Source organism: Eretmochelys imbricata, chromosome 7 (genome assembly GCF_965152235.1).
Source record: "Eretmochelys imbricata isolate rEreImb1 chromosome 7, rEreImb1.hap1, whole genome shotgun sequence".
Lineage (NCBI taxonomy): Eukaryota > Metazoa > Chordata > Testudines > Cheloniidae > Eretmochelys > Eretmochelys imbricata.
In genome coordinates, this window is record NC_135578.1 from 60,933,501 (window position 1) to 60,954,245 (window position 20,745).

General features: G+C 46.9%; 1 protein-coding gene across 2 annotated transcripts in view; it reads left to right on the forward strand.

Moving 5' to 3' along the window:
* The window catches only part of ADAM8 (ADAM metallopeptidase domain 8), a 97,385-nt gene that overhangs the window by 61,804 nt on the left and 14,836 nt on the right, over nt 1–20,745 (forward strand). For both annotated transcript variants that reach the window (XM_077821199.1, XM_077821200.1), the window contains exons 13-19: nt 2,881–2,970; nt 4,869–5,064; nt 5,829–5,928; nt 18,309–18,492; nt 18,720–18,797; nt 20,196–20,280; nt 20,553–20,667. In XM_077821199.1, the coding sequence (XP_077677325.1) occupies nt 2,881–2,970; nt 4,869–5,064; nt 5,829–5,928; nt 18,309–18,492; nt 18,720–18,797; nt 20,196–20,280; nt 20,553–20,667 (848 nt within the window). The remainder of the gene's footprint in view (nt 1–2,880; nt 2,971–4,868; nt 5,065–5,828; nt 5,929–18,308; nt 18,493–18,719; nt 18,798–20,195; nt 20,281–20,552; nt 20,668–20,745) is intronic.

The window sequence follows — 20,745 nt, forward strand, 5'->3', positions numbered from 1 at the left end:
GCTTACAGCGTCTCAGGGCCAGGGTGCCCCCATCAGGGGCATCAGGGAATCAGCGCTCAAGCTGGGTTGGTCTGTCAGGTCTACTGGCTGGGCAACAGAGCAAGTAATAGGCCAGGCCTCCTGGATGAGGACTGAGCAGGCAAACAGTCTATAGCTCAGGCCTCCCAGCCTAAGGGTTAGCACTCAACCAGGCCGAATGCAAGGCTGGAGTTGGCGGGACTTGGGCCCACCCTGCTCCACTGTGTCCCAGTCCAGGGCCCTAGAAGTAACGGGTCGTCCTGTCGTGGGGTTGGCAGGGAAACATGGGGTCGCTGCCTCGCCTCATGCTGACACAACAGGACAAATGTCTCATTTCCCTAGGCTTCTTCCTACTGGTGTCTGGTGGGCAGCTACGCAGCCACTAGGAGCTGGTTCCCAGGCCTCTTGCCGAGCAGCTCGCTCTCCATTCCCTCTTCGAGTTTCTCAGTCTCCCGGGACAGTGGTTTGCCTTCTCTCCAAACTGGCCCTGGAGAGTTGTTGCCCGCCACAGCCTATCAGAGGCTCCGCTAGTGGTTCAGCTCCCTGGGAAGGACTTCTGGCTCTTTCCCTGGTCTGGCTCCAGCTGAGCTGCAGGATCCTACTCTTATACTGCCTGTTCCACCCCTGCACTTCCTGCGAAGGGGATGGTGCACAGTTAGCTGAGCCCAGCAGGGTGAGTTAAACCCCCTCTGCATCAGAATGAGGCCATTCTGCCTCATTACACCATTACAGCAGGATCGCTTATTTCCATAACCAATTACTCCAATAACTCTATTCCATTACTGGTGTAAGGCATTTCACACGAGTATAACCTACAAGGCATTGCATGGATTTAACTGGTTATCGTTCATTTGGTACAGAAAATGTGAATTCCAGCCCCAGGAAGCCATGAAGGGTGCATATCCACTTTGTTTTCCTTTGCAGGTCCTCTTTAAAACACAGATCTGCTTTCTGTATGTAACTAGAGTTGGTCCAATAAACTGGTTCATTAATCTCTTCATAAGTAGAAGTGCTGAATTTTGGTGGTGGTTGTTTGTGGGCTCTTACTATTTTCTATTCATGTGCATTTGGGTGAGTGCTGGATATTTATAAAATGTTCAGAAATGTCCCAAGGTTCGTGAATTTTAGCACAATCAGTCACAGACCATTGTCAGGAGTTGCGGCATTAATGCTTAGCGTTGTCTCCAGCCAGTCTCAGGCCAAGCCGTCCTGTACATTTTTTCCGATGTTAATAAAAGTAATTATTCAGAATGACTCTGCGGTCTGTCCATTCCCACCAGTGCAGAGGCTCTGTGGTAAGACCCCTTGCTGCACACTCTGGTAGATAGGTTTCAGAGTAGCAGCCGTGTTAGTCTGTATTTGCAAAAAGAAAAGGAGTACTAGTGGCACCTTAGAGACTAACCAATTTATTTGAGCATAAGCTTTTGTGAGCTACAGCTCACTTCATCGGATGCATTCAGTGGAAAATACAGTGGGGAGATTTATATACATAGAGAACACGAAACAATGGGTGTTACCATACACACTGTAATGAGAGTGATCACTTAAGATGAGCTATTACCAGCAGGAGAGTGGGGCGGGGCGGGGAGAAAACCTTTTGTAGTGATAATCAAGGTGGGCCATTTCCAGCAGTTAACAGGAACGTCCGAGAAGCAGTGGAGGGGGGAGGGGGGGAAATAAAATGGGAAAATAGTTTTACTTTGTGTAATGACACATCCATTCCCAGTCTCTATTCAAGCCTAAGTTAATTGTATCCAATTTGCAAATTAATTCCAATTCAGCAGTCTCTCGTTTTAGTTGGGGGCTGAAGGTGACGGCTAGTGGCGTTCTGTTACTTTCTTTGTTGGGCCTGTCCTGTAGTAGGTGACTTCTGGGAACTCTCCTGGCTCTGGTAGATAAAGGGGGAGTTCCCTCTAGCACTTCCTGCTCAGCTGCCTGTTTTCAGCAGCTGCCCAAAACTTCTGCAGATCTTTGGTAACTTTCTGATTAGTGCCAGGAATTTGATCAAGGAGCAGTGACTGCAGAAACCTCTCCAGGCCATGCCTCTCTTCTCTTTCTCTCCTGTGACTCACATCCTTCTTAATACACCCTTTCTATCCAGTGGGCAGAGGGTTTGGCAATGTACTCTCTGGTGCCGGAGCCCTGCCCTCTCTAGCAAGCAGTATAGAAGAAGTGGTGTTTCGCACCTTCCCATGGTGTTTAGTTTGTAATCTTGTGTTCAGGTTTGGATTTAGATTTTTGAACTTGTCAATTAAGCAAATCACTCCAGGGCAGCCAGTCTGCAAAGCACAATCTTTCTCATCCCTGGTCTGAAAGTCAGCCAAAGGGAGATAGCAGCACAGAGTCATCCAAGGATCAATAGGCAGATGTTTTGTTCGCCTGGTGCTCACAGAAGGATGTTATCCTGCTATTTATCTATTCCCAGCTACTCCCCCCCTGTTACTGGCTGTGTCTTCCTGGGAGGGTACTGGCCTGCTATTCTGACATCCTTTTTCTGTAACATGGGGATAACAGTACGTCCCCTTCATTGTACAGTGCTTTGGGACCCATAGAAACATGCTATAGAAGAGCTAAGGATGATTATAATAACTATGTCCATAGTCAGAAGCTAGTAACAGATTGCTGTGTGGGTAGGAATGTGGCGTACAGATAACTTCACAGTGTACTCACAGGAGAAAACAGTGCCATTTCTGCCTACATCCCCCAGTGGTGCCATACAACAGGAGACGTACACAGCCCTTTTGCAGGAGCCCCCCTTGATGATGATCAAAGGGTTGCTGATTTTAGGAGGTTCTCCAGGTGACTCACTGCTCCCATCCCCAGTGTATCCACTCCCTAACCCATGTGTGTTGTGTTTATTAGGAATGCAGGGATCCCTGCTGCAACGCCACCACCTGCCGACTAAGTGACGGAGCAGAATGTGCTCAGGGAGAATGCTGCCAACGGTGTAAGGTAAAATCAGTCTTCGGATGATGTCTGCTAGGAGCTGCCTTGGGGAAGTCTGGCTGATTGACAACTGGGGAAAAGGGCCCAAAGAAATGAAATGAGGCCAATCCCCCAGCCCTGCTAAAGTGCCGAGCACATGGGTGCATGAACGTGATATTTCCTGGCTTTATGGTCAGCATATTTCTCCTCAAGGTGAGAGCCTAAGTAAGCCCGACACGCACATGCTACTGCCAGGTTATCGGGTAAAATGGTATGAAGCCGCTGGGACGCTCAGAGATGTGAACAAACATGTCTGGCTTCTCAGGTAACCCCTAGCTACACCAAAGCAACCATACAGCTCTCTGAGTCAAGGGCTTTGTCCCTGGGGTCCCAAAGGCTGCCAGTCAATAGCATTGTAGCCCTAATTAAATGGATTAAAAACTGACTAACTGAGTGTAGGCTACACTTACAGGCTGGGGGGCTGCTTTTTGGAAAGCAAGGGCTTAAAAAGGGACTTAGAGTCATGATAGGAACCAGCTGAACATGAGCTGTCAGTGGGATGCTGTACCTAGGGGTATGTCTGCACAGCAGTTGTGAGGTGTAATTCCCAGCCCAAGTGGATAGATGAGCTTGTGTGCTAAAAATAGCTGTGTGACCAGGCAGTAGCTCTGGCTAGCCACCAGAGTACAATCCCATCTGACCCCATGGGTACATACTCTGTCTTCTAGCCTGAGCCACCACCTATGCTGCCATAACCACAGTTCTGTTTTTAGCTCACTAGCTTGAGCAGAGCTAGCATGCATATGTCTACCTGAGCTGGAAATCACACCTACTGTGTAGATATACCCTAAGGGGGTGAATGTGATCCTTGGCTGTATAAGCAGGGGAATATTGAGCAATAGCAAGGAGATGATGTTATCTCTGCATATGGCATTAATGCATCCAGTTTTAGTGTCCATACTTCAGAAAGGGAATTGAAAGGATTCAGAAAAGAGCCACAACAATGATTGAGTTCTGGAAAACCTGCCTGCCAAAGAAAGACTTAGGAAGCTCAATTTATTTAATTTACCCAAGAAAAGGTTAAGAGATGAATTGATCCCACTCTATTAGTACCTACATGGGGAGAAGACTTTTACAGAGGGATCTTTAGTTTAGCAGACAAAGGCAGAATGAGATCCAATGACTGGAAGCTGAAGCTAAGGACAAATTCAGACTAGAAATAAAGCTTATTTTTTTAACAGGGAGGGTAATTAGCCATGGGAACAGCTGATGTAGGAAAGTGGTAGATTCTCCATCATTTGTAGTCTTTAAATCAGCACAGAATGTCCTAGTGTGAGACATCCTCTCGCTGAACCACGAGATATGGTTCTGAAACAGGAATCACCGGTGGCCATTCCTGTTGTTCAGGAGGTCACACTAAATGATCATAATGGTCCTTTCTGGCCTTAACAGCTGTGACTCTGTGGTTAAAAAAAGGTAGTTGAACTCAGTTGCTTCCAGATAACATTGTACAAATTGTTAAGGCGAACAGGTTGGGTGTGAGTCCCTGAGGAAGGGTCACATTACAAGTGGTTGAATGTTTCCAGGGCCAGCTCACATGCTAAGGATGTGTTTTCACTTTCCTGGTCCAAGCAGTATTCACCCATGACCACTTGATGTTGAAGACTGCAGGGTAGGGCTTAGCACAACTCCCCAAAGTCATACTCCAACCCCAGGTAGTTCCCTGACTAAGACCCTATACTGAAGTCTATACCAAAACTCCAACTGGCTTTGACTTCAGTGGGACCAGGATCAGCCCCTCCCACTCTGCCAGATCAGCAAGCCAGCCAGGGAATGTGTAAGGCTAGGGTGCAGCCTGACTGATGGGCACTCGCTGACACCCCCACCCCCCCCATTCCTTGGGGACTGTGTTTGTGTTTGCTAAGGTGAAGGCTGCTGGTGTGTTGTGCCGTGCCCGTAAGAACAGCTGTGATCTGCCCGAGCACTGCACTGGCCTCTCAGCAGAGTGCCCGGAGGACGTCTTCCAAGAGAATGGTGTGCCATGCCAGTATGGGAATGGCTACTGTTACAACGGGGTGTGCCCCTCGCACAGCGAGCACTGCCGCACGCTCTGGGGTGCAGGTAACGTGGCTCTTTGCATGCGCTCCTTCAGCTCCATGCTCGCAGGGCGAGCTCACGCCAGTGCAGTGCTGTGTGTATCCATTGCTGAGGCTGCAGCACATAGACTGGGAGCCCAAGTCTCCCTCAGTGCTCTCATGGGACATACACCCACCCATCCCAGCAGTGCGCATGGCACTTGGCAGGCTAGTTGCTGTAACCCAACAAAGTCAAGGGCAGTGGCTTGCACTCTGAACTTTAGGCCACTAGTTTAGGAAGCTACAGATAAGCCCAGGCCTGACTAGCTTGGCCTTGGCCTCTCTGTGAATCAGTTTCCCCACTTCACTGTGTGTAGGACAGGAGGGATTTGTGTTGCCAAATCAGCTGCCCTGGCCACTAAGTTTGAGGGCTTCAAAGTTCCTTAAGTCAGACACCCAAGATCAGAGGCTCCTGGATTCTATGGCTGCTTCTGCAAGTATTGGCCTGAATGTTTATGAAGAGCTTTGAGATCTGGGATGGAAGGCACTAGGGACAGGCATTGTTTTATCACTAGTTCCTGACGGAAGGGTGATGTGGGTTGTAAGGTGCCCAGTGGGGTGCAGGGAACTGTGGAGCCCCGGAGTCACCTGCCAAAGGAAGAGGGTGGTGGGGGAAGTTTTCGATGTGCCTGGTATTGGGGGAAAGGTGGGCAGAGGTGTCACCCCATGAGGTGTGGTGCTGCTCACACAGGCTCAGCTTAGCTTGCCTTTGTGAAACTCCAGCGTCAGCTCTTCTCTGTGTCCCTGCAGAGGCCCAGGTGGCCCCTGATATCTGCTTTGAGTACAATGGCCGCCAGAAGGACTACCTGCATTGCTTGACAGAGAACGGGAAAAGGCCCTGCAGCCCAAAGTAAGGAACTGAAGCACCCAGTGCCAAGGGTGTGTGAGTCTGTGCATGGGAGTGGAGTCATTGTGAACTGATCCAGAGTGGGAGGGAATCTTCACTGGGAGGTGGCGTTGTCACTGTGAGCCAGTCCTGAGGGGGAGGGGATCTCTGTGGGGCGAAGGTGGAATCACTGTGAACTAGTCCCATCGGGCAGGGGATCTCTATGGGGAGGGGGCGGAGTCACTGTGAGCTGGTCCAGTGCGGGAGGGGATCTCTATGGGGACAAGGCAGAGTCATTGTGAGCTGGTCCCAGCGGAGGAGATCTCTATAGGGAGGAGGTGGTGTCCCCAAGCTGCAGTTCCCGGCCATTGTGTGAGGGGCCATGCTCCAGTCCTTCGCTTTCAGGGACAGGGCACTTTTTTTTATTTTAAGCCATGTCTTTATCTAGGAAGTTTTGACAGGTTTACAAATTCCAGCTATGTAAATATCAGAGACAAACAGTAATCATTACAGCAGTGTTTAGAGAAACACTATTCAGTAATATAATTATTGAATCTCTCTATTTAGCAGGGTTTTACCATGTTACACTGAGCACCTTTACACTACTAATGACATATCATTTCTGGTGATTTTATTAAATGTAGTGAATTCTCTGATTACACACATTTAACAGACCAGGCCTGTCTACCAAATGTTAAATAAACAAACAAAAACAAGTGGACAGGTGTACTGGTTCTTTTGCAGACAAAGGTACTTTGTCTGAATAGTGAATAAATGGTAACTAGGTATCTAAGTAACTATTTGTCCCCTACCTATTTTGTTGGGTATGTAACTGGTGTGTTAATTTTTCCATAACAACCTCCCATGTTTTTTGAACCGTTCTTCTGTGGTTAGGCTATCAGTAGCCCAGCAGCTTGGGATCATTTGATAATAAATATCCAACAGTTGGTGATATCTGGTTACGAATTTCATCCCAGTACTGTTCAGTGACTGAACATGTCCACTATATATGCATAAAATCTCTTCTTTCACCACAATTTCGCCACCATTTATCCCCATTCAATCTCTCTCACTCTCTCCTTCTCTTTCTTTCTATGTATATAGCATAACCTGTTTAAGTTGAAACAGTATCTTAAATACATTTTCTTTTATTGTGCTACAGACTGAGGTTTACTGGTCCTGTTTTCCAGATAAAAGCCCATTCGTCTGTGGTAATTCATCTATCCACGTCCTTTTCCTACCATGTCATATATGGGCATTTTTTTGTTAGGAAAGTTATCTGCAGAGATGTCAATCAATAAATTAATTATACTTGTTTGTTTCCTAATTGAGCAAACCCCATTTCTTTTATTATAGTTAGCTTTCTGTATAAAACTGCTTTTCTAGAAAGTCAAAAAACTTAATGCATAACTTGAAAGTACTAGTACTTGGGAGAGGAGAATGGTCCAGTTAAAGTTAGTTTTGATCTCTAAATAAGTTAGAAAAGCTTCTTTGCTGAATAACTGGCCAACTGTGCGTATTCTATGGCTTTTCAAGTCTTTAAGCTCTCCGGTTCGTGATTTGGGTTAAGATTTGTATTGTTTGCAATGGGTGTCACTGGCGAGGTAACATGATTTATTTAATCTCTAGTTCCATCCCAAACCCATAGCTTACGATAAAGAATGTGTACAGATTTCTGGAGCGTGTGATTTTTTTTTTTATTAGTCCATGGTAGTCTAGAAGAGCTTACATTGCCACAATTTTCTTGTTCAGTAAAGACCCAGTGTTTGGCTGGTTTAGAGTCAACTACTGGCTGGTTTAGAGCCCCCAGTCAACTACTGCTTTGAGCTGTCTGGTTGGATAGAATATTTGGAACAGCTAGTCCACCCTGGTTAATGGGTCAATACAAAGTATCTGGACTCACACTTGGTCTTTTCTTAGTCCATATAAATTCTAACAACATCCTCTGTATTCCTGCTAGAGTTTTATCTGGTTTGATTACCAGGAAGATTTTGAAACAAGTAAAATACCCTTGGAAAATGTTCATTTTGACTTTGGCTGTTCTTCCCAATCAAGAAATTGCATATTAGCCCTAGCACTCCAGATCTTTTTTCATTTGCTGAAGTAGTGGTTTGATATTTAAATCGTAAACCCTGTCTAGGTTGCTTAAGATACAAATTCCAAGATGCTCCGGGTGCCCCTAAACCTCCAACTGCCGGAAGCTGGGATTGGACAACAGAGAATGGATCAGTCAAAATTGCCCAGTTCTGTTCATTGCCTCTGAAGACTACTGGACTAAATGGACCATTGGTCTGATCCACTGTGACTGTTCTTGGGTATCTTACAGAATTTGTTGCCCATTTGTACCCAAATGTTTTCTGGGGGAATGACTTCTTAAGTCTGGCAAATTTAAGTCTGGCAGTTCAGATTTGGCATAATTTACTGTAAATCCAGATGCTTTCCCAAAGTCCTGGATTTCCTTATATATTAATTTTAGGGAAATATTTCACTTAGATAAATATAGTATTACATCATCTGCAAATAAAGCTATTTTTGGATGTGTTCCTGCAAGTTTTATTGCTGTGATATATTCATTATTCCTTATTCTCTGTGCAAAAGGCTCCATGGCCAGGGCAAAAAGGAGACAATGGACATCTCTGCCTAGTTCCTCTGCATAATTCAAATGGAGATTTAAATCCATTAACTCACACACCTGCTTTTGGGCTGGTGTGAAGAGCATTTTAAGGAACTGGGGACCAATGTCCACATAGGACAGGACTTGAAACAGAAAGTTCCACTCTATTCTACCAAAGGCTTTCTCTGCATCAAATGATAACAAAATAAATGGATCTTTCTTTGCTCTAGCATTATGGATGATTCCAAGGAGTCTTTGAATATTGTTTGAAATTGTCTATCCTTAATTAACCCAGTTTGATGTGAGCTTATATTCACCAAGAGCATGGACTGCAATCGGCTAGCTAGCATTTTTGCTAAAATCTGTCATGATGCAGCAGTGATATGGGCCTATAAGAACTACATATGGTAGGGTCTTTTCCAGCTTCAGGGTAGAACAACAATAGCTTCTTTGAGTGATGGTCCCTATGTGTATTCCATAGGTGGGTATACATGCCTACCTGAGTCTGGAAATTCTTCCAAGCCGTGTCCGTTGGCCTGCACATGTGCTGTACAGAGGCCTCAACTAACACGCAGTTCCCTCCAAGCATATGCCTAGGAACAGAACCTCCACCACTTAAGCCCAAAGACTCTTCTTCTAGGGCTAACCATGAGGGAAGAGGGCACTCCCATGGAAACTTCATGCATGGAACCTGAGGGACTGGCTCTGCTAAAGACCCCCAGATTGGAGGGCAAAGCAGTTAAAAAGTTCCATTGATCATCTGGGTACTGAAGTGTCAGGACCAATGTTCAACGGCTCCATCCACAAGCGTTGGTCCAGACCCATTGTCAGTACCACCTCATTCATCCAAGGACTGCCCTGCTGCCATGGACTCCTGGAACTTCTCGGACACCAGGGCATATGGACTCTTACATAACACCAGATAATATGTTTCTCCCTTATCAACAGTCTCAGTCTCCTCTTCTACTCATCGTATTTCTTAAAACCTTTCCTGGACCTTTGGCAACTCAACATCTTTATTTGAAAGCTGAAATTCCAGATGATTCCATTGGCGGCAGTAATCCCCTGCCTTCAGGAGGGGATGTGATCCGCAACTCTTGACATGAAGGACGTATATTTCCATGTGGACATTCACTCCTCACACAGGTTTATGATCGGCCAGGAACACTTCTAGTTTCAAATCCTCTCCTTTTGGGCAAGCAAGGGCACCCTGAGTATTTTGAAAGGTTTTCTCTGTGGTAGCAGCCCAGATGAGAAGCTAGGGCTATATGATATTGCCATACCTGGATGATTGGCTCCTGGTAAGCTGCTCACATCAGGAGGTCAAGTCAGTAACAAGGTTCCTCAACAGCTTCCATCAGATCTAGGCATTCACTTAACTAGAGAATAGTCCGTTTTGTCAACCACAATGTTGATAAACCTTATAGGGGCAATTTTATACATGGTTTCCACGAGAGCGTTCCTCCCCCTCAGTCAGATTTCATATCATGAGCACCCTTATTTCACGCATTACCTGCAGACCAGGAACTAAAGTGCACAGGTGCCTTTCACTGTTAGGCCTCATGGCCCCATGCACCTACTCGACACCATTCACCAGGTTCCACTTGCGGTGCGTGCAAACCTGGCTCCACTCCTTCTGTCGACTGGACAAGGAGCCCATTCCCACCAGAGTTATCTCCTCCATCGCCTGGTGGTCGAACCCAGGAAAGATTATGGTGGGAGTTCCCTTCCGCTCTCCCACCCACAGAGCCACCATTGTGATGGATGCCTCCCTCCTGTGGGGGGTGCTCACTTGGACAACGACATTGCTCAGGGCACCGGGGCTTCAAAAGAGGCCAGACTACACATCAACATTCTGGAACTGAGGGCAGTCTGCCTTACATGCGAGGCCTTCCTCCAGCTCATACACTCACTCCATATACAGATAATGTCAGACTATATCACCACTGTGGTCTGCATAATAAGGGAGGGGCAACATCTGATCCCCTCTGCCTGGAAGCCATCAGACTATGGAACTGATGCATCAGGAACTGTATTATGATACAGGCTGCTTACCCTTCTGGATATCCACAACTCCCTTGAAGGCAGACTAAGCAGAGACTTCTTGGCAGACCACGAGTGGGAGATCTACGACACAGTCCTAAACAAGATATTTACACAATGGGGAACACCACAATGGGACCTCTTTTTATCCCAAATGAACAGGAAGCTTTCCCTATATTGCTCCGCAAGAGCCATGGGTAATGGCTCCCAGGGCGATGGACAAACAACCTCAGATATGCCTTTCCTCCCATTCCTTTGCTTCCACGGTTGTAGAGAGGATATGTCACAATGAAGCCAACAGTGTTCTCTTAGCACCCAGACACTTCTGATGAATCCTGTCTGCCCCCTAATTAGGATCTGTCCACTCACAGACCTCCTAGCTCAGGACGGGGAAAATCTAGCATCCCAACCCAAGGTCTTGCCACCTCACGCCCTGGTGTTTGGATGGGCATCAGACAGAACGCTCATGTTTGGCCCCTGTTCAAATTATCCTTAACCAAAGTAGGGAAGGTTCTACTAGAACCTGCTACCTGGCTAAATGGAGACATTTCTTGGCCTGGGCACAACTACACCAACATTCTCCAGCCACTGCAAGTATCCTGGTCATTTTAGATTAATCTCCTGTCTTTGAAGACCTCGGGTCTCTCCCTTTATTCGCTGCAAGAGCACCTAGCAGTGATTAGTGCATTCCTCCCTCCGGTGGAGGGACGTTACATCTTACTCACCCAACTATAGTATGGTTTATGAAAGACCTAATCAGGACCTTCCCACCAGTGGTTAAACCAACACCTCAATGGGGCCTTAATCTTGTCCTGTCAAGACTCACCAGTCCTCCCTTCGAACCCATGGTGACATGTTCCATGCCCCCACCTGTCCATGATGGTAGCATTTTTGTGGCTGTCTCTTCAGCCAAGAGGGTTGGCGAACTCAGAGCTGTCCTGGTGGACTCTTTTTTCACAAAAAAAAGGTCCCTCTTCACCTACACCCTAAGTTTCTCCTTCAGGTGGATTCTGAGTTCCACATCAATCAAACTGTTCACTTACTTCTACTTGCAATGGACCAAACCTATTAGAAAATCACTGAGACGTTCTATCACCATTGCAGAAAGATCACATGGACAAGCTACATTGTCCCAGAACATTTCTAAGTGGGTTTCAGGACGCATCCTACAGTGCTACAGGGTAGCAAAAATCCCTCCCTCCAGATCCACAGTTCACTCCATGAGAGTGCAGGCTGCCTCCAGGGCATCCCTATGTCACAAGACACCTGCAGGGAAGCCTCTAGAGTTCTGTCCACATGTTCGCGACACACGGCACTTTAGTTCATGCCTCTGCTGTGGATGCAGCAGTGGAACCTGCAGTGCTGCAAGCATATTTGCTACAAGCTTCCTCACACCCACCTCTAGTCTCAGCACTGCTTGCCAGTCACCCATCGGTGGAAGATACATAGGGACCATCTCTTGAAGAAGTGGGCTTTACTTACTTAACTGCAAGTTCTTTGAGATGTGTGGTTCCCATATGAATTCCACTGCCTGCCCTCCTTCCCCTCTGCTTTGGATCATGTGGGATTGCAATAAGAAGAGGAACTGGACAAGTTTGACCCGCATTGTCTCTTCTATCCTCTGTAGGGAGTATGAGGAGATCTGTGGTGCATGTGTGGGCCAACAGACACTGCTTGTAAGAATTTCTGGACTCAGGCACATGGCGCACATGCATACCCATGTGTGGAATATAGATAGAGACCACAGATCTCAAAAGAACTCCCAGTTACAATAAGTAACCTCCATTTCTTCCACAGGTTGTTGAAGTTCCTTCCCTAACAGAATAACATTAAAGTACCACTCCAGGGACCCACTAATACCTCCTTAAATACTTTGTAAAATTCAGCTGGGAAGCCACTAAGGTTTTAGAGTTTTACCACTTTTGATATTTGCTACTGCATCTAAAATTTCTTCTTCTTCTGTTATTTCTTTATCTAAAGTTTCTTTATCAATTTTATTTATATTTGGCAAGTCTGAAACTTCCAGATATTTTTCAGTAACTTCAGAATTTGGAGTATCTGACGTATAGAGGTTTTTGTAGTAAGTGGCAAAAGTAGCACATATTTCTTTAGGGTGTGTAATTATCCTTTACTGATTGTTTTTAATTGATGGAATAATATTTGATCTTTAATCTGTTTAAGCTTTTGAGCCCAGAGTTTATCACATTTATTCCCTTTTTTCATAAAACATCTGCGTTGAATACCTAAGAGCATTTTCAGTGGCATCTGTTATCAACATACTGAATTTCCCTTTCATATTAGTTAGTTGTGCATATGCTTTTTTTTAACCTACATTTTTATGAATGGCTTTTAAACTTGGTATCTCCTGTTCTAGTTTTATTTTTTCTTGAGCTCTTTCTTTTTTCAGTTGAAAGATTCTGCTTACTAACTGGCCCCTAAATATTGCTTCACTTGCCTCCCAGAGAAGACCTCTTTTTTTTTTTTTATATTGTCAGTATATTTATTTGAATGTATTGAATAATGGCTGCAACTCGACCTTTGTCCTGGAGAAGTAAGCAGTTCATTTTCCCAAAAAGTGATTTTTGGGGACCATCCCAGCCATCAAGTATTATTTTCAATGGTGCACAATCTGACCATGTAATGGTGCCAATTTCTGCAGTTCTTGTCTGCTTTATTAAGAATTTAGAGATTAACATTAAATCTATTCTAGTACACAACTGATGAGGGTGTGAATGAAATATGTAATTCCGTACCCTGGGTGCCATTCTCTCCAGCAAACTGAGAGATTCAGTTGTAGGCACAGAGACGTCAATGCTGCACCTACGTCCCTATCCACCTTGGCTTTTTTATCCCACCTGTCTCAATAAGAATCAATGTGCAACTGAAGTCTCCTCCAAGTATAATTTCCCCTTCCCCAAAGCATTGCTGTATTTTAAAGAAGTCCTTAAAGAAGGTTTTTTTGTTTTGCTTGGGAGCATACACTGAGCCACTGTTATTAATAACCCAGCAATTGTGCCCTTCAATAAGATAATCTATCCCTCTTTATCCTGAAATTGATCTTTAATCTAAAAAGGTACATGTTTAACAAATATCATGCCCACTCCTCTCTTCTTTTCTTTAGCTGAAGCAAAAAATGTCTGCGGAAACCAATAACCTTTCATGTTCATAATTTGCTCCCTCCTCATAGGCTTTAAGGCCAGAAGGGACCATCATGATCATCTAGTCTGACCTCCTGCACATTGCAGGCTACAGACCCTCACCCATCCACTCCTGTAATAGACCCATAACCTCTCGCTGAGTTACTGAAATCCTCAAATCATGATTTAAAGACTTCCAGTTACAGTGAATTCACCATTTACACTAGTTTAAACCTGCAAGTGAGACATGCCCCATGCTGCAGAGGAAGGCAACCCTCCCCCCGCCTCACCCCTCCCACACAAGGTCTCTGCCAGTCTAACTTGGAGAAACATTCCTTTTTGACCCCAGATATGGCAATTACTTGGACCCTGAGCATTTTGTCAAGACCCACCAGCCAGACACCTGGGAAAAATTCTCTGTAGTAATTCAGAGCTCTTCCCCTCTAGTGTCCCATCACTGGCTGTTGGAGATATTTGCTGCTGGCAGTCACAGATCGGCTACGTGCCATTGTAGGCAGTCCCATCATACCACCCCCTCCATAAATGTATCAAGCTGAGTCTTGAAGCCAGTTAGGTTTTTTGTCCCCACTGCTCCCCTTGGAAGGCTGTTCCAGAACTTCACTCTGATGGTTGGAAACCTTTGCCTAATTTCAAGCCTAAACTTGTTGATGGCCAGTTTATATCCATTTGTTCTTGTGTCCACATTGGCGCTTAACTCCAATAATTCCTCTCCCTCCCTGGTATTTATCCCTCTGATGTATTTACAGAGAGCAATCATATCTCCCCTCAGCCTTCTTTTGGTTAGGTCCACCAATTTGGTCCTATTAAGCTATTTGAGTTTGACTTCCCCTTCGGATGTGGTAATTTCTACTTCCATACCCTCATTACATTAGCTACCCTGCTACTGTCCTTAAGCTTCTTATTACCCTTATTAGAAACTGAGGCAAAATATTTGTTTAGGTGTTGGGACATGCCTAGGTTATCTTTAATCTCTACCCCGGTATTTATTGCTCCTCGCAGTGCTTAGTGGTCCCACTTCTTCTTTCCATGTTTTCTTATTTATATGGCTAAAGAACCTTTTACTATTGGTTTTAATTCCCTTTGCAAGGTACAACTCTGATTGGCTTTTGGCAGAACTCTTTTTCCCCACACTGTCTGACCTCCGAGAGATGGCTTACTTTGCTGACCCATCCCATCTTCCATTCCTTGGAGGCTTTCATCTTTCTCTTAATCACCTGTTTGAGATGCTTGCTCATCCAGCATGGTCTGCAACCCTTCCCTACAATTTTTTTGCCCTTGCTTGGGATTCAGGCTTCAGATAGCTTCCACAACTTTGTCTTAAAGTAATTCCAAGCCTCCTCTACGTTCAGATCCTTGAGTTCTTCAGTCAAGTCCACTTCTCTAGCTAATTCCCTTTATTTTTTAAAGTTTGCCCTTTTGAAATCAAGGACCCTAGTTGCAGGTCTGTTTTTGTTTATCCTTCCATCTAGTTTTAACTGAATTAACTCATAATCACTTGAACCAAGGTTGCAACCTACAACCATTTCCTCTATGAGGTCCTATCTATTCACCAATAACCAGTCTAAAATGGCATCATCTTTTTCGTTGGTTCAGTGTCTGTTTGTTGAAGAAATCCGTCGGCTATCACCTCCAGGAAAATCTGAGCCCTACCATTATCAATTGCATTTGTTCTCCAATCTATATCTGGGAAATTAAAGTCTCCCATAATCACACAATTCCCTGTAGTATTTATTTCATTAAAAACATTAAACAGGTCTTTCTCCATACCCAGATCAGACCCTGGGTGTTTGTAGTACACCCCAAGCACTATCTCAGAGGTAGCTTTCTTCCCCAAAGTGATTTTGATCCAAACAGACTCTGTTCTATCCATTCTCTCACTTCTAATTTCTTTACAGTCTACCTTGTCATTAATATACTATGTTGCTATGCTCCCATCTTTACCTTTATTCCGGTCTTTCGTGAACAGCACACACTCTTCGACATTTGTGTTCCTGTCATGACGACTGTTCCACCACGTTCCTGTTACCCCTATAATATCTGGTTTCATTTCCTGCACCAGTAGAGCTAGTTCTTCCACTTTACACCCAGGAAAAACGTACTAAAGTGCACTCCTTGCATTGGTGTACAAACATCCTAGTTGTTACTGCTTGGCTTAGCCCAGATTCGTCACCTGATTAGGTACAGTCAGGTTACTTCCAGTATCGCCTATCCGACAGTTAGTGTCATTGGTATTGGCATTCTTTCCTCTTTTGTCCGTTCTCATAGCTGCTGCCATTCCTTTCTCCATTGCTGCATTCTCACTTTCTGTATTTTCCTCCCAGTCAATATTAGAATCAGGCGTGGAGATTACATAAGCATCTCCCAACCATCTCCCCAAATTCCTAGTTTAAAGCTCTTTTAATTGATTGTGCCAACCCCCATCCCAGAAGTCTAGTTCCCTCCCTACTTAGGTGGAGTCCATCCCATGAGAACAGTCTTCTGTCTGTGAATGCCTCCCAGTGGTTGAACACCCCAAAGCCCTCCTTATGCCACCACGGCCTGAACCATCTGTTGATCATCATAATCTTGTCTCGCCTTCACTCTCCTCATCTAGGGGCAGGTACAATCATACTGAAGGTCATCTGAGCCTCTATTTCTTTAAGCATCTTCCCCAGCCTGGCGTAGTCTGCCTTGATGCTTTCCAACAAGAATCTAGCCCTATCATTTGTTCCCACATGAAGGACAATCAGTGGATTCTTTCCTGCTCCCATTAGGATACTCTTCAGCCTCAGGTCCACAACCCATATCTTAGCTCCCGGCAGACAGCACACCCTTCTGTTCTCCGGATCAGCTCTGGTGACAGGCCTGTCCATTCTTCTCAGTAGGGAGTCACCAATCACATAAACCTGCCTCTTGCTGGTGTTGGTGTGATTTTCTGGCCTTCCTCTTGTCGTCCCTGGCAATCTTCTGCGAGTCATCCTGTATCCTCCTGGGACTCCAAACTTTGGCTATCTCCACTGATTCTTCTCCTCTTCTTGTAGGACTAGCCACTCTTCTCTTCTTCCTTGCCCTCCCACTTCATGTTACTGCCTGCCTGCAGTGCCCTGCGCTGTAACGTCTGTAGTGTAGACATAGCCTAAATAATGCTGATTTTTGAAGCTGAAAGAGAGTCTGACTGGGAATCCCCAGTTGTTGTGGATTTCTGCCCTTCTGAGTGCTGATGTAATTTCCCCCACCTCCTATTTTTTTAAGTTAGGGTAGAGAGATTGTGGAAAACTGCAGCTTGTAGCCTTTGAGTATGAGTTCTGAACGTCTCTGGCTTTTTTCATAATTAAATTTTTTTGCTGATAACCATGAAATTTCACAGTTAGGTCTCTGGGTCTATTAAAAGGCTTATCTGCGGGGGAGCAGCACTCTATGCGCTCTCTCCACTGTCACCTCTCTCAGAGAGCTCAAATTTAACAATTCCTCAACCACCGTTTTTACATGCCAGATTGGATTTCCTCCTTCAGTGTTTTCAGGTAGTCCCTTAATTCTTGTGTTCCTTCTCCTTCTGTTTTCTGAATCATGCAGTTTAAGCTGCATCTTTCTCTCTCTGCTCCATCTGTGCCATGCGGCTCTGCAGCTCTGTCTCTCTGAGGCCAGTCTCTAGCACAGTGACTTGCTCTTCCAAATCCGTAACTTCCTTCTTTGCTGCTAGACTCTTGGTCCTCTCTCATGGCCTCAGACTCAAGAGATCATCTCCAGAATGTCCAGTTTGGTGGCCATTGGTTTTTTCCGAGCCCTGGCTTGGCTGCCAAGTATTCACTTGGAGTCTGAGATGTCTCTCCATGCTGCAAGCTGGAAACACCCTTCTTAGCGAGGTATCTTTGTAAATGTTCAGATTTTTTTGAAGAATCCATTCTCTGCAACTCTCTGCTCTTTTTTTGGGGGGAGAAGGTTAGTCCGTTTCAGGGATCAATGGAGGCAGATTACTTTGATATCCCCACAGAGCTCAGGCTTCAGGCAGCGATGTTACTGAGGGCCCCTGCTGGTCTCTGACATGGACATTTTACCGTAATTCCTGCTAGGATCCTGGCAGGGTAGTGCAGACTGCACAGCTTGGAGCTGCCCCGCTGGCTCCCAGCATATGGCCATGGAGCCTGGCCAAGTGTGTGGGGTCCAGAAGGAGAGAGGGAGGGAGCCCTTCACTACTAAGGGGCGAGCCCAAGTGCGATGCACCAGTGCTGACCTGAACTGTCAGGCGGCTCTTTGGTGGTGTGTGCAACAGGAATTGGTGGTCTCTGTCCAGGAGCTGCTGAGGTGGGCCTGCTCACACCCCTGCCCTCACAACTGGTCAGATGCTGAGCTCCCCTCTCCCCCTAGAGATCGTTTCTTGCAGGTCATAGCTGGGGCCCCTAGGTGTGGGAGGGTGCTATGCTGGGCCCAGACATCGGCAAGGGCTGCTGAGCCAGGACCTTTTGCTAGCACTGAGACCACCCTCCAGGCAAAAGGCAGAGGAGCTGTCCCAGATTGGCACAGGCTGTAGGGTGCGAGGCTTTGAGGCCATGCCAATGCTAAGGCGAGATGAGACCCAGCACGCTCATTCCTGACGTTTACTTTTCCCGCAGAGACATTAAGTGTGGCACGCTGCATTGCCTGAGTGGGAACAGGACCCCCATTGGAGGGGGTGGCGTCTACTCCCTGTCTCTCGGGGGGGTGACCTGCAAAGCAGCTGTCACTGACAAGGAAGAAACTGATGTGGTGGCGAATCTTGCGCTAGTGCCAACAGGCACCAAGTGTGGGGAGGAAATGGTGAGCACCCTGCACAGGCTGCTGCTATTCTTGTCTGCTGCGTTGGTGACGTGTGCTTGGCTTTGCGGGTGCTGGGGAAGGATGGGTTTTCCATGGGATCTGCTGGAGAGGAGGGGAAGGTCAGGAGCAAGGAGGTAACATAGCTGCTGAGTTGCTGTGAGTGCAGGATGGGTGATGGCAAGGTGCCGTATATACCATACTGAAAGCATTGTGCCTTCTCATTCCAGGTCTGCTATGCCGGGCGCTGCCAGGACCTCCTGATTTACGGTGCCAAAAACTGCTCTGCAAAGTGCAACGGTCACGGGGTAGGTTCAGGCCATGGAAAGGGCATGGCATCACACAGAGGTGCTGGTGTGGCCACGATCCCCTGGGTGTCCTCTGACTGTACAGGACCGACTGTCCCTCAGATCCCCCAGCTGTAACATCGGAGCACTGATTGTATTGTAGAGTGCTGGGAGGTGTGTGGGTGAAAGATGCTAAGCATTGTTCCTGACAGGTCTTCGCTCAGACACCCCATGTTTTCTGTGAGTGCACACAGCAGACATGAATGTGCTGTGTGCCTCTGCCATGCACTGCTGGACCCCTGGGACCATCTCACATGGGTTCTTGGTGCTTCACAGACCTTCCTCTCTATCCATCCACACCCCATTCTGCATCTGATATAAGATCTTCTACACTTTCCACAGTATGCATCCGATGAAGTGAGCTGTAGCTCACGAAAGCTTATGCTCAAATAAATTGGTTAGTCTCTAAGGTGCCACAAGTACTCCTTTTCTTTTTGATCTCAGAGCAGCTCTCCCTGTCCTGCAGCACTGCACGTCCCGTGCTTAGTCTGCAGTACCTCAGTGCTGATGTCTCCTCCTGTGATCTGCTGGTAAATGCAGCCTTTCAGCCAGCGACCTGTCATGTTCCCAAGACCCACAGGGTCCATTTGCTATGTCTGTCTGCGCTACTCACGATGTCTCTTTCCATGTCGCGCCATCAAAGACTTGCCTCCCTCAAAGCACATGGTCACAGGCCACCCATGGCTGGGCTGTGTGGTCACTGTGTGGTAACAGGGTCCTCGTCCCTGAGAGAGCTCCCGCAGCACTTTGGTTTTCTCAGCAAGTCCACCCTGAAGGAATAGATCAGGCCACATTCCAATGGCCTTGTGCCCTGCCTTTTGCTGGGCACTTTGGTTCAGGGAGCAATTTGGCCCAAGTTGGGAGGGAACATTGTCTGCCAATGAGTTCAGCAGAACTTCCTCTCCTCCAGCAGCTGTGATTGTGGAAGGCCCTGCCCTGGTGGGACATCTGTGAGCTGCTCACGGGTGCTGAGATGGGGCGGCTGGACTGTTCCAGACGCTGGTGCTGAGTGCGACAAATGGGGCACAGCAGCATCACATGCTGTTGCATGTCAGACAGACAGGCACTGTCTGGGCTGAGTCCTGGGTGATGCCAGCATGAGTTACTCATACCCTGCTTCAGGAGAACAGGGCTTCTCCTGTCAGTATAATTCACCGGTCCTGATCCTGAGGCCAGAGCAAATATGCAGCAGTTACAAGGCGCCCAATCCTGCATGCCTACTCAGTAAAGCCAAACTGCTGCTAAAGCCGATGGGAGTGTGACCTGGGTAGAGGCTGCAGGATTGAGCCCAAACCCTCCCATTGTAAAGCACGGTCAGAGTTGCTGCCTGGTCCCTAACTCTGCTGGATTGGATTTCAGGTCTGCAATCACAAGCGGGAATGCCACTGTGAGCCTGGCTGGGCTGCGCCCTACTGCGAGCGGAAGCTTTCGGAGATTGCATCAGGTACAGTGCTCACTAGGGCCAGGAGGGCAGGGTTCAGGGTGGACCTGCTGGAGGAAAAAGCTGGGCTGCAGGCAGTAGCAATGTCCTGATGGTGACATCTGATAGGCTGTGTAACACACTCCTTTCAGGAGCTGCTTAGATTGGCCAAAGCACTGAAAAACAGTGGACAGTCTGGCCCTGCCCTGCCCTGCCCACCAGGGGCTGGGCTGGGATAGGTGACTGAATTCCCCAAACTGAATCCCTCCCTGATCCCTTTCTCTGGCTCTCGACAGGTGGAAGCAACATGGTTGTGGCAGCCGTGCTGACAGTGGTGGTGCTGGTAGCCATACTGACCATCGGAGGCTTTGTGTTCTACAAAGGCAACGGGAAGAAATACTTCCAGAAAGGGTAAGACTCCCGCTGCTGTACTGTGCTCCCACAGAGCTCAGTCCCCATGGCAGGCAGCTCCTCTGATTTGCTGGGATA